We start from the raw sequence: 14,888 nt of genomic DNA on the forward strand, positions 1-14,888 counted from the left end.
GGAAAAGACCTCTCTGACCTCAGCCGTAGCAATCTCTTCCTCGACACATCCCCAAAGGCAAGGGAATTAAGAGCAAAAGTGAATTACTGGGACCTCATGAAGATAAAAAGCTTCTGCACAGCAAAGGAAACAACCAACAAAACTAAAAGGCAACCAACGGAATGGGAAAAGATATTTGCAAATGACATATCGGACAAAGGGCTAGTATCCAAAATCTATAAAGAGCTCACCAAACTCCACACCCGAAAACAAATAACCCAGTGAAGAAATGGGCAGAAAACATGAATAGACACTTCTCTAAAGAAGACATCCGGATGGCCAACAGGCACATGAAAAGATGTTCAGCGTCGCTCCTTATCAGGGAAATACAAATCAAAACCACACTCAGGTATCACCTCACGCCAGTCAGAGTGGCCAAAATGAACAAATCAGGAGACTATAGATGCTGGAGAGGATGTGGAGAAACGGGAACCCTCTTGCACTGTTGGTGGGAATGCAAATTGGTGCAGCCGCTCTGGAGAACAGTGTGGAGGTTCCTCAGAAAATTAAAAATAGACCTACCCTATGACCCAGCAATAGCACTGCTAGGAATTTATCCAAGGGACACAGGAGTACTGATGCATAGGGGCACTTGTACCCCAATGTTCATAGCAGCACTCTCAACAATAGCCAAATTATGGAAAGAGCCTAAATGTCCATCAACGGATGAATGGATAAAGAAATTGTGGTGTATATACACAATGGAATACTACGTGGCAATGAGAAAAAATGAAATATGGCCTTTTGTAGCAACGTGGATGGAACTGGAGAGTGTGATGCTAAGTGAAATAAGCCATACAGAGAAAGACAGATACCATATGGTTTCACTCTTATGTGGATCCTGAGAAACTTAACAGGAACCCATGGGGGAGGGGAAGGAAAAAAAAAAAAAAAAAAAAGAGGTTAGAGTGGGAGAGAGCCAAAGTATAAGAGACTGTTGAGAACTGAGAGCAAATTGAGGGTTGATGGGGGGTGGGAGGGAGGAGAGGGTGAGTGATGGGTATTGAGGAGGGCACCTTTTGGGATGAGCACTGGGTGTTGTATGGAAACCAATTTGACAATAAATTTCATATATAAATAAAATAAATAAATAAATAAATAAATAAATAAATAAATAAATAAATACAAAAAAAAAAAGACTGGAGAAAGCTAGGAATGAAAGGAGTAGTAGTTATCGATAGTCAAAAGAACAGTACTATAAAGCTATACCCATTAGCTAAGGGAAAAACAAAAAAAGAATAGCTATTAGAAGACTGACTGGGGCTTTTCAGCAAAGGAATACAAAAACTACATCAAAACTGATGCACCAGGTGATAGCTCAGCTTCTAGCTTACACAACAAGTGCTACTTAGGACAGAAGAGATACATATGATTGATTGTATTTCCATCTAACAAAGAGGATAAAATAAAACATTTTATTCTTAAAGTCATAAAGCTTCAGCAATCTTGAAAACCTATCAACTGTATCTCCAATGATGCTGGCTAATGAAACACAACTAGTTTTCCATCTCATCTCCCCAATCATATTTATTAAAAATAAAGGCAATGAAAATCCCATCTCTAATGCAATATAACAATTTCCCTATGTCCAACTTAGTATTTCCTTACATTATGTTCCCTTCTCAAAACAATGAGCTGAACTTATACAACTTAATACAAATACAATAATCTTGGGCAGTTAGATACTGCTAGGCAGCAGGATAAGAATTTTACAAATGCTCATTGTTAGTGTTCTTCATAAGAAAACTAGTAGGGTAATGGCTCTTTTTTTATTTAATTAAAAAACTTTTTTTAATGTTTTATTTATTTTTGAGAGAGAGAGAGAGAGAGAGAGAGAGAGAACAGAGAATGTCAAGCAGGCTCCGTACTGACAGGAGAGAGTCTGATGCAGGGCGCAAACTCAGGAACCATGAGATCATGACCTGAGCCACAGTCAGATGCTTAACCAACTGAGCCATGCAGGCACCCCAGGTGATGGCTTTGTAAGTGAACCTGTTCAGCTAATAATTCAGAGCCAGCAATGGTATGCTTACCATATAATATAGTTATTTAAAAATGCTTTGAATAAGTTAACTAATATTTAATATATGGACTGCAAATAGATAAACTTGATCTTCCCAACTTTCTTCCTAAATATCAAAAAGTATATATCCTGTAAAAAGATACTAAAATACATATTTAAGAACATCACTTACCTCATCGCTTTCAGGCTGTGAAAACACAATCGGCTGGCCTGTATCTGAAGTTTCCCTTATATTGAGATGTAAGGGAATGTCCCCTAAAAGAGCCCACCAGACATCCATTAGCACTATAAAAGTTTATACAGGCATTTGGAATTTCACTATGTGAACTTCAGAAAAAAAACAAAATTTTCATTCACGTCAACTTGAATTATGACTATCCTCATATTGCTAAATCTCTAAAAAAGGAATTTCAAATGAAAATTAGGGGCAACATATTCCATTTAAGGGTAGTTCAGACATTGTATATGTGTATATGAAAGCTATATGGTAGCCAATCAAGGGATAAGGACTCTGATTTATTCTTTGCTGTGGGTCTTCCAGCAAGAAATGGCTTAGAAGACATTTGTAAAATTATTTCTCCCTGTAATATCTGATATAGACACATCGTACTAAATAACAAGAGGAAAATGAAGAGGGAAAGATGGGGAGACAAAACCCCAAAAAAGAATAAATTATCTTCCTGAGGTTGGCAGATGAGTGAGCTAAGAGAACTCCCTGAAAGTAAGCCAGATCTGTTATCTCCACGACCTGCCTCTTTATCATATCTAACTACTTTTCTTTATGTATTAATCTATATAGCATTATATATAACTTGTGAGCTTGATGAGATCTCAGCAAGTATATAAGACCTCTACTACAGACTTGTCAGAAAGATTGTGTGTCTCTCCTGAGGATATGTTACTATGAGGTGGTAGAATTTAGGGCGAAAATGCTCTGATCCATAGTCCAGTTGACTCCACCATACCTTCACAAATGAAGCCTTTCAAAAGGCTTAGACTTAAAATGCTGTAAATGGAGTCTGAAGTAGAAGAGTTGACTCATCATGGTACTGAGCATTCTTAGAACAATTCCAAATCCATGCAAAGGTTACTGAAACCTGTGTGTATGTGAGCATGTTTATGCAAAATAAGGCATTCAGCACCATGCCAGGCTACTTAAATAAAGCAGAAGTATATGTTACAAAATTACAAACCTATTATAATTTATATTATGAAGTGCATAGAGGAACGGGTAATTCATGCTCCTCTTGTCAGCAAATTTGGGGATTTTAATCAACTCTTTAAATCTTTCTTAAATGTTCAATAACCAAATGATAAAATACATGAATATTTCAGTAGTCATTTAAATTTGATGTCTATTCTATAGATCAACTTAAGCCTGTAAGAAACTGTCACAGGGGGTAGGGGAAAATACGTTATATAAAATTCTTAGAAACCCATAAAGTTTTTTCTCTTGATTTATGACATTATAGTAAGGAAACCTGAATGTTTTCATTTCTACTGCAATAATGGAAGAAAAAAGGCACAACCTTCTCCTTTATATAGGCACCTATCAATATAGTTTCTGACTTTCAGGGACTCATAATCCTATCTATAAGCACAGAAGAGTTGATCAAGAAAGAGGAAAACCTTTTTAGAAAATAGGTGGCAATCATATTGCCTTATCTCACCATAGTGAGAGTGGTAATGGGCTAACAGTTGCATAACAGAGGAGGAGAAAAAGGAGTAATGGTATGGAGAGTGGGTAAAATGCAGTCTGGCCTTGAAACGTACCTTTAAGGGGCCAGGTCTGAAAGAAGCAAGGGCATATTTCAGAGACATAACTGTTACAGAGAAAGTTCTGAGAGCCATTTTCCCAAATAATTATTTAGTGCAGCCCAATGGATGAAAATAAATTAAGAGGCAGCCCGGGAGTCAGTAAAGGACATATTAGGGCCCCCGGGAAGTTCAACCAGCCAGGAGGCCATAGCTGGGAGAGCTCTTTCCCTGACTTCAGTTCCTTTTTCCTGACTACAACCTCTTTGTTATTGAAGCCCCTGCTCCAGATCATGGAAGTCTCATTGGGCCCCATGACCGCATTAAAAGGAAGAGATGTGCCCTGAGTTGGGATTCCAAATTAGTTTTCCCATAACACTGTTAGATACAGCCATCTATAAACACTATCCATTTTTCGTGATCAGTAATCAGTATTTCTGACACATTCTCAGGGTAACTACACATTTGTGAGCTCTTGGTTAAAATGCAACTTAGTGTGATTGCTTCTCTAAGAGATATATTTCAAATTCTAAATAAATGATTTACAATATCGTATATCATACCACCCATTTATAAATCAGGGAATTATAATGTTGTCAGCATAATTCAATAGCGCCATTATAATTACACATTTACTTTATTACATAAGTTTATGTCAATCTGTTGTTATTATGCAGATTTGGGAAATTGAACTTTCTAGGTTAAATAAAAAACAGTTGCAGAGTATAATTAGTGGCTATAATTAAAGCAACGTATCAAAATATAACATTAGTATTCACCTGGTACTGTGGTGGCTGCTACAGTACAAATGCATAATAACAATAACACATTTAACATCAACTTTTAGAAGTTTAATTATAATAAACAATGTTGTGAAATTCCTTGATCTCTAAGGGATCTTAATTGTTAACTTCCTAAAACTAATAATTCACTCTATTCCTCCCTTATTCAGCATCTAACATCTGCCTTTGCCCAGAACAGAAACTCATTCATAACGAAAATTATCAACACATGTTTCATAAAATGTCCATTAAGTTGCTTGTAGATCTTCCAAAAATCATGTTTTATCTAAAATCTGTGTTTTGCTCACTTAACACATGAGTTCACTTCTCATAACACTAATTAATCCTTCAATTCAGTAACGTGAATGGTATGTACAATGTAAATTTCAGGTACTATATTTCACAGACATGGCAAACACATTATAAAAAGATTACAGAAAACAGAAAATATTATCTTTCTAGAGCAAAAGGACTGATAAATTCAGAACTTATCAGAAAGGCATTTTTTCATATGCACCAAGAACTGACACTTTCAAAGGTTGCTACAACACACTGACCAGGTATTTTCATATGCCTATCTGTTTATACTGAGAGATATGTTCTCAGCTTAGCAAACAAAGTGATGACCATTATTTAAAATAAGGACTTCAAATTACAAAACTCAGACCACAAAACTCTTCTCAAACTCAATTATAGGCAGTTCTTGCTTATGGTAAAAGTGGTAATTGGCAGAACAAACCTCCTCTTCAAAAAGCCTCCCACTAATGAAATATATAAAGCCAAAGAAAGGTTAACAAACACATACAACTCCTTATACTTAATTTAAAACACAAAACTGAAGACAATTCATCATTTTCTGAGACACTCTTCATCATCATCTTATCCACACCTCCCCTTCCGCCATTTCCTCTGCAAAAGAATATCCTATGGTCTTACCTAGAACATCAAGATCAAGGGTCCGTGCTAGTCTTCTGGCACCATCAGCACCAAAAATATGAGTTTTATGTTTACACTTCGGACACTGGAAAACACTCATATTTTGGACAAGGCCCAGAACCTAGAATAACAAAAACCACTGAAATCAAAACAAAGTTAAACCAAATCTCAATCCATTATTTCAACAAGTTTTTACTGAGTGCCCACTGGGTTCTAGTGATACAATGATGAATAAGTTATTGTTTCTGCTCTAAAGGGAACTCACACGCTGGTGGGAGAGCAAGACACATGTAATTAACTTTAATAATGTGATAAATGTTAAAGAGATAAAAATAACAGGGATCAAAAAATTCTGTCTGGGAAGAATAAGAGGTATCTCTGAGCTGCCCACATTGCTCGGAATTGTTTCTTCAGGTTAAGGATGAGAATAAGGGTTGAGGCCTACAGCAGGAATTCTAGGTGGAAAGAAGAACACAAGCCAAGTCAGGGGAATGTAGCCACACATGGCCTATTTGGGCTACAATCTAATGGGGGGCAAAGGCAGAAGCTGGCTTGGTAAAGGGAGGTGAAGGTCAGATGGTTAACATGTAGATGCCATTCACGTGTTTCAGACTTTCTTCCTGAGACAACAGAAAACCACAAAAGGTTTTTCAAGTTGGAAAGATGGCCCAACAAAGGGTTTTTCAAGTTGAAAGATGATCGAGGTAATGTTACAAAATCAGACCCATTTTTTAGAAATTTAGCCCTGATAGCAATACAGAAAAACTAAGCAGAAACACAGGAAAATAAATAATTAAGAGGTTATTGTGAACAAGGTGTCATAGTGAATAACACCTAACAAGTACTGAGTGCTTATTATATACCAGGCACTGGGGGTAAATGGTTTAGATGAACTATCTTATTTACTCATCTCAAAACTTTATGAGATGGGTATTTTATCATCCTCATTCCATAACTGAAAAAAAGGACACTTCTAGCAAAAAACTCTTGGCTCTTATCAGAATGTTATTATTTGAAATAAAAATTTAAAGTCTTACAGAAAGTGTCCATCTCTTTCTGAATTTCCTAACTTCTGGCATAAAAGAGATACTTTATAAACATTTGTTAAATAGACAGGTTATGCAAATATAATCCTTATTCAAATTTCTTTTAATCCCATTCTTTTTAAAAAATATTTGTTTATTTATTTATTGAGAGAGAGACAGAGATGGGGAGAGACAGAGAAATCCCAAGCAGGCTCCACATTTAGTACTTATTTATTTATTTATTTATTTATTTATTTAGGGGGAGAGAGGGAAGGGGGAGAGGGAGGGAGAGAAAGAGATAAATCCCAAGCAGGCTCCACACTTAGCGTGGAGCCCGATGCAGGGCTTGATCCCATGACCACGAGATCATGACCTGAGCCAAAATCAAGAGTTGAATGCTTAAGTGACTGAGCCACCCAGGTGCCCCAATCCCATTTTCTCATTAATGGAAATTAAAGCAGTGCTTTGCTTCTAAAATAAAAATAAGGAAACACAATTATCAGAGGCTTAGAGATAACATGTGTATATCATCCTATCAATTCCACCAAAAAGATCATCATTACAGGAGGTATCTCTATTAGAACATGTGCATTTTAAATGAAGGATAGCAGTGATAGTCTACAATGAAACATATAGATAAGGTGATCAAATTTATTCTTCTCTCTGAAAAGAGAAACAGAAAAGACTAAAGTTTTTCAGAACACATGCAAATGAAGACAAATTGTGAGGGACATACATTTGTAGCTAAGCATTTTCTAAGCATCGAATAGATGCCATTTTGCTGATGCAAAGTATTATAAAAAATAAATCACACTGTACTTCAGTAATTCAATACCATCTCCGAAAAGCCAGAAGAAAACACCGCTAATATCACACACCTTATTTCTTTATTCACTATGTTTATATAATATACCCATTGCTTGGGCAGTTTTACTGCCATTTATATTAAATGTGATATAGTCCCCTCACTGTAGAGCTTTCAACTTGAACATAAACATATCGCTCAAGAAATGGGAGGGCGGTGCCTGGGTGGCTCAGTTGGTTAAGCATCTGACTCTTGATTTCGGCTCACGTCATGACCTCAGAGTTTGTGACTTGGAGTCCCACAGTGGGCTCCATGCTGACACTGCAGAGCTGGGTCAGGATTCTCTGTCGCCCTCTATGCCCCTTCTCTGCTGTCTCTCAATCTCTCTCTCTCAAAATAAATACATAAACGTAAAAAAAAAAAAAAAAAAAAAAGAAAGAAAGAAAAGAAAAGAAATGGGAAAGGAAAAACAAATAATGTGAACACCTAGGTGAGGGTATACTCTAATTCAGAGAGAATGGGAAAAGCATCCCTCCTCCACAATCTCTTAGACTCCCCAAAACAGAAAGGGATGGAGCAAGTATTTTCAATGTATATGATTAACGTGTAAGTATCTTGTTACTGTTCTCTATGCCTCAGACAAGTTCTCTATAAAGACCACAAAATGTCACAAACATAAAACTATAAGCAAACTCAATATTTAATGGGCTCCTATTATATGCCAGTTACCGGGCTAAGCGAAAGGGGTAGCATTCAGTCGTGAGCAAAACAGACTTGATCCTCACACTCCTGGATAGAGAAATAGACTAAACAAATATTGCAAAAATCCACTTAAAAACTGGAAGAGCTTCTCTGGAAGCAAGTACCGTGTATTATGAGAGTGTAGAACACAGAGGACAACATACCCTGGGAGTCACAGAGGAGTTTCTTGAGGAATATGTGACGCAGAAGTTGAAGAATAAAAAGGAGGAAAAACTCTCAAGATACAAGTAGGGAGAAGTTTCCTTCAAGGAATTGAAAAGCCAGCATGGTTGACGAATGGTGTGAGTAGTGTGAGATTTTTCTAGCAGGACACAAAGCACTAAACATAAATAAAAAGTCATTTTGTTAAAGTGGTCATTAAAATTAATAACTAAATTGGAAGACACAAGAGAGAGTGAAAAGGCAAAGTATAAAGCAGGAGGTGGTATTTATAATATACATCCATGACACAGGGCTTTTATCTGGAATATATAAAAACTCTACAAATCAATAAGAAAAAGTCAGAAATTAAAAAATGGGCAAGACTTAACCAGCACTCCATAAAAGAGGATATGCAAAGACCAACAAATGTGAGAAAAAAGGGTTCAACTGCACTAATCATCAGAGAAATGCAAATTAGGACCACAATGAGATATCATGCATATAAGCTTTAAGACCTGATTAGAATAGATGAATGTCTATATGACTGTAACAACCACCAACACTAAATCTCCATGAAGACGGAGAGCAAGTAAAACTCATAGTTTCACCTGAGTGTAAATGGGTACAACCATTTTGGAAAACTGGCAGTTAATCTAAATAATTGATATATGTTTAGTTTCCACTATGGCATAGTAATTCTGCTCTCAGTTATAGATTAACAGGAATGTGAACTTAACATTCAACAAAACACATGTACAAAAGTATTCACAAATAACACTAATTATTCCCAGATAGAAAATGACCAAATGGCCATCAACAGTAAAATGGACAAATAAATTGTGGCACAGTCACACAATGGAATGCGACATGGTAATGAAGTTTAAGCAAAATAAACAACATGAAAGTATATACTTATTATTCCATTTACATAAAGTTTGCAAACAGGCAGAAATAATTTATGGTGTTATAATTTGGGTTCCACTTTGGGGAAACTATTATAAATAATGCTTCCATGAATGTTTTTATACATGTCTCCCCCTTTTTTTCTTTTTTTTTTTTTGCTAAGTATTTAGGTTACGCATGTTTAACTTCAGCAAAAAATGCCAGGTTTTCCAATAAAGTTCTACCAATTTACACTCCTCCCAGTAATGTATGAGAATTCCAGGTGTGACACAGCTTCACCAACATATGGTATCATCAGCCTTCTTTATTTTAGCAAGTATGGTGAGTCCATTGTGCTGGACTGTTCAAACTGTCAATGTGTTTATAATAGGAACTATATTTCCTAGAATCTTCCTTCATATATATGGCTCCTGGTTAAAGTTCCCTGAAAGTGGAATGAAAACCCCGAGGTGGCAGTGAAGCCTTAGGCTTCACACTCTATTTTCCTTTGGTTAGAGCTGGTGAACCAGCAGGAGTGTACGTGTATTCCAGTTTGCTCTCTTTCTTCCTGATGCTGTGCCCAACTCTCCTTTGCACTGTGGCTTTAATTTGTGTTGCCATAATTATTAATGAAGTTGAGCATATTTTTTAAGAATTTTCTAATGTTTATTTATTTTTGAGAGAGAGAGAGAGAGAGAGAGAGAGAGAGAGAGAGACAGAGCGTGAACAGGGGAAGGCAGAGAAAGAGGGAGACACAGAATCCAAAGCAGGCTCCAGGCTCTGAGCTGTCAGCGCAGAGCCTGACACAGGGCACTAACTGCGAGATCATGAACCAAGCCAAAGTCGAACGCTTAACCGACTGAGCCATCTAGGCGCCCCAAGCACATTTTTACATGTTTATTGGTCATTGTATATTCTCCTCTGTGAAATGTCTGTTCAGGATTCTTCTCTTTTTTTTTTTCTATTGATCATGTGTTGTTGTTGTTGTTGTTGTTTTTCATTGAATTGTAAGTATTCCTAGTATTTTAAAGTATATTTCCTTTGTATTTATTTTTTTTATTTTTTTTAAACATTTATTATTGAGAGACAGAGAGAGACAGAGTGTGAGCGTGGGAGGGGCCGAGAGACAGGGAGATACAGAATCTGAAGCAGGCTCCAGGCTCTGAGCTGTCAGCATGGAGCCTGTCGCGGGGCTTGAACTCACAAACCGAGAGATCATGACCTGAACCGAAGTCAGACGCTCAACCGACTGAGCCACCCAGGTGCCCCGAAAATATAATTCCTTTGTTGATTGATTCTCAACTTTGATACTGATTTCATGCTGAAATGATAATATTTTTAATATACTGAGTTAAGTATGTTATTAAAATTAAGGTCACCTGTTTTGTTTTGTTTTGTTTTCCTACATTTTAAAATATGGCTACTAAAGGGGCATCTGGGTGGCTTAGGCGGTAAAGCATCCAACTTTGGCTCAGGTCAAAAATCTCATGGTTCGTGGGTTTGAGCCCTGTGTTGGGATCTATGCTGGCAGCTTGGAGCCTGCTTCAGATTCTCTGTCTCCCTTTCTCTTTCTGCCCCTCCTCTGCTCCTGCTTTCTCTCACTCTCAAAAATAAATAAACATTAAAAATATATATACGGCAACTAACCATTTTTAAATCACATTTGTGGCTTGCATTACATTTCTGCTGGAAAGTACTGTTGTAGACAATTGAAGCATGACTACAGAATTTATTTTGGTAGTTCTCCTATTTAATGTTGCTTTAAGGTCCAAAGATGCCCAAAAACATTTATGAGAGCCAGTGATTTATGAATATTTTTAAAAATTGGAGAAACATGAAACAGTTGCCTCCAAGACTATATAAGAAAGATAAACTGTCAAGTTTCTTTGCTTTTAGTTGAAACTATATCAACTGATTGTGATAACACACACATACATTTATTTGATTAATTAGAAAGAAAACACATTAAGATATGCAAAGTATGTGACAGACAACTTTTTCAAACCATGGGGTTAGTTGGAAGAAAACTTAAAAGAAAGCCTGGAGTGTTAAAAAGATTAGAAAACACTATGCTAGGTTTTAAAAAAGCAGTCCTTTATAATCAAAGAGTTTTGAACAGGGGCAGCTAATATAATAAGAAAGGACATTAGAACATCCAAATTACAATTTTGTTCATAAAAAATTTTCTAAAAAAGGAAAGATTTCATGTCCATGTGGCAACTCTGTACTGCCTGCTCCCCCCAAAAAGTGCCTTATATTGTGTGAATATTTCATGTATTGTTAGGCTGTTTGTTTATTATAGAGCTATTTTGTATAGCAGAAACATTAGAAAACAGATGCTTTGCCATAGCTTAATTTACATAATACCATTAAAATGCAGCTGCAAGCATGCTCAATCATTTTTTAATGTCTCATCAAAATATAACATGACTTTTTGTGTCAACTATACTCAAATAAAAAAATTTTAAAGAGAAAAAATGTATAAGATCCCGATCTCTTTTTACCTCAGCTAGTTTTACTGAAAGAAAGTAAATGCCACATGTCTGCTTAACATCAGCCACCACAAACCTTTTACACGTTATTTTTACGTTATTCCAATCCATCATTGACTCAGAAGAGTACTTCTTTTATAAACTTAAAAAAAATTGACTCTCTTGAAATAATCAACATTGCTTTGAAATATTGGATTTTTGTGTCCAACTGAATTGAATTAAGCAAGCTCAAAAGGCCTCAATTTTAATTTCTTCTTGGCATTTTAAATTCAGATTCAGGTAAGTAACAAGCAAGATTTTCAGGCTACTATGTAATCCAATTTCTCAAGGTTACAATCAGGTTAAATTCTTGCTGGTTGGAATTTGTCACAAGGATTACAAAATATGATTTAAGAAAAAAATGAGGAAGAGAAACTGTTAAATAGAAAATAAATAAAAATAACTGAAATAGATTAGATTCAGTTCTCCATTAGCCTTGAACCAGGTTTTAGTATATTCCTTGAAACAAGTGTACAAATATTATAATTTTTAAAAATGACATGGATGTTTTTGTTTTCTTTTTCAGAAGTAGTCTGGCATGGAAAGAACAATGAATGGGGAAATTCATGTTCTTCTCAGGACCAACTAAATAGCTGTGTGCCCATGAGGTGCAAACTCAACTTCTCTACATCTTGAATTCCAAAATGAGGGTTTATATTAAATGATGATCTCTATAATAATGATCCCTAAAATCTACTACTAAAACAATAACATTCAGAGCCTCCCTTTATAGTACCATGTACTAAGGTCTATGCTAAGTACTACATATATAATCTCATTTAACTGCCATTATAACCTATGAGATGGGTCACAAAACATTGAAGCTAAATTACTTGCTCAAGGTCAAACAGTTAGTAAATAACACAGCCAAAATTCAAACCAGTTGGGTCACTGCTTTGTATATGGAAGTCAATAAACAAGATGACAAGTAAATGGACTTGAGGATTTTGTTCATGGAACTAGGCGGTCTGAAACAATACTGAGCCAATATAGTCTGGGATAGTAATGAAGAGCACAGTTATAATGGAAGGCCTAATTTGAACCATTTTCACACTCACTGCTGCAATCCAACCTTAGATTTCATTTTCTTCTCCTGGTCATGGAATTCCCTTTCCCAAAAAACACCCTCATTATACCTCTCTTGACTCCTCCCCATTATTCAATCCACCCATTTCCTGCCCTTACTTGCCCACCTAGACAGTCAGAAACCCAATGGTAAGCAAATTTAATGGAGACCTCTCTTGCTCCCTGAAATTTCTAAGCTTGTGGTATCCTCCCATGTCCATATTACTACAGTTTGGATTACTCAATTTTGGATAATCCACAGAAAAAGCAATTAAAAATGTGGGCTCTGGAAAGCATACTGTTTGGGATAGGAGCCCAGATGCCCACTAAACTGACAGGTAACCTTATGTGAGTTATTTAATCTTCTTACCACAGTTTCCACAACTGCAAAATGAGAGAAAAAAATATTATCTGTATCACAGGGTTGTGAGAGTTATTATTACTTTAATTCATGTAAATCACATAGAACAGCATTCTCAATAAAAACATTCATGGACTTGTGAGAGATCCCAAGGGAAGACACAAATGAGCATACAACTTTGGTCTCTGAGATGTAATAACGGTCAAGATGCAGACTGCTACCCAGTTGTATAAAGGTTACCAAAAAAGAAAAGTCACTCTTCTAAAAGTGGAAAAATTAACCAATTGTGAAGAAGGAAGCCACATGTGATACATCATGTGCAAACTAGTTAGTGTGTTCCTAGAAAGAATTCAAACAGCACTTTGTAAAGCCTCTACAGCCAATAATGAAAGATTCTTCAAATACATCAAAGGTATGAAACTTCCCAGAGAACCAAATGAGACTATTTGATAATCACAGAGGAAAACATATTCAAGGAAGAAAGGAGAGAATAAATGTGTCACTTGCCTCTATTTTCACATAAAACTGCCTATTTCTAAATTGTTTTTTTATGGCAGGTCAGCTCGAGGTATTAAATATAATTGGACTTTTGGGGTCTAACAGACAAACAAGATAGATGCTAAAAAAAGCTCCAAGATGTGTTTCATGAATACATGAGTTTTGAAGACATTCACAGGTGAAGGTGTGGAACCCCAGGTCCAAACAATTAACCTACTACCATAACTGGCCACTCTGCCAGAAAAATAATAAACCACAACTTTGATCCTCATTGTTGAGAACATTGTGTAGGGTCTGTGGTAATGAAAATGGAAAACAGTGGAAAATGGAAAGAAAACATTGATGGGAATCACCTAATTGAGGTTCTAAGATCACCTCATTTTTCTTAGAAGAAAATATAATCATTAACCCTTTCAAATAAATATTTAAAAGTTCCACACCACACTAGTATTTTTGGTTTCTTTGAATTTCTTGTTTTTAATCAGCAAGAAAAGTAAACCACAGGAAAAGCAAAATTCCTATCTCCCTTTTTTAAAATAAATAAATATTCTCAAGGCTGAAATAGTTATAGAATTTTCAGGACTACTTACAAGGGAAAAAAAGGTAAGTTCAGTGACCAGCATTAGGCTATAATCTGTATTTTATTTCCAGGTCATCTGTAGCAGAGACAGGTAGCTTTGACTAAAGTCCATGGCCTCATCTTCATTGGCACATAACTAATCTAATTTTCTTGGGCTCCTTGAGAAATGTGACATATGATCACATGACTTTTAGTGAAGTGTGAGTAGAAATGTATGTATGTCTGGTCCATAAAAATCGCCATGTACACACCTCTGTTCCATTTCCCCCCCCGGCTGGCTCAAAAGAGGATGGCCCCAAAGGTGGGTTTAGAACTCACATGTGAAAATGGCAGAGGCTACAGCAGCTTAAATGACTTCCTGGAAGAAGACCACCCTGCTCACCTGTTCATCTATGAGTACTGTTACATGAGCAAGAAATAAACTTCTATGTATTTGCATCATTATATATTTTGAGGTTTATCTGTGACAGCAATTAACATGTATTAAATAATGCAAATTTAAATTACACAGAATTTTAGACTCTATATAACTTTAGCAACTAATCTATATGAAAAGAATGGTTTAGGCTCAACTAAAGTACTCAAGGAATAAGGAAATCTCAAAGACACTATGCATCTAAGGTGTAAAAAATTTCTTGTTAACATTCTTATTAGAAAATAAAGGACTAGTCAAAACACATAGGCCAAATACATAAATATCTAT

The 14,888-nt window shown here is 36.0% G+C and overlaps 1 protein-coding gene across 1 annotated transcript in view; it reads right to left on the reverse strand.

Annotated features, from left to right (window-relative positions):
* Positions 1 to 14,888, reverse strand: part of NUBPL (NUBP iron-sulfur cluster assembly factor, mitochondrial) — a 246,002-nt gene that overhangs the window by 13,045 nt on the left and 218,069 nt on the right. The window contains 2 exon segments of the mRNA XM_025919554.2: positions 2,235 to 2,317; positions 5,536 to 5,656. Of these exon segments, the coding sequence (XP_025775339.2) occupies positions 2,235 to 2,317; positions 5,536 to 5,656 (204 nt within the window).

Source organism: Puma concolor, chromosome B3, assembly GCF_028749965.1.
Source record: "Puma concolor isolate L17-30 chromosome B3, mPumCon1.1.hap2, whole genome shotgun sequence".
Lineage (NCBI taxonomy): Eukaryota > Metazoa > Chordata > Mammalia > Carnivora > Felidae > Puma > Puma concolor.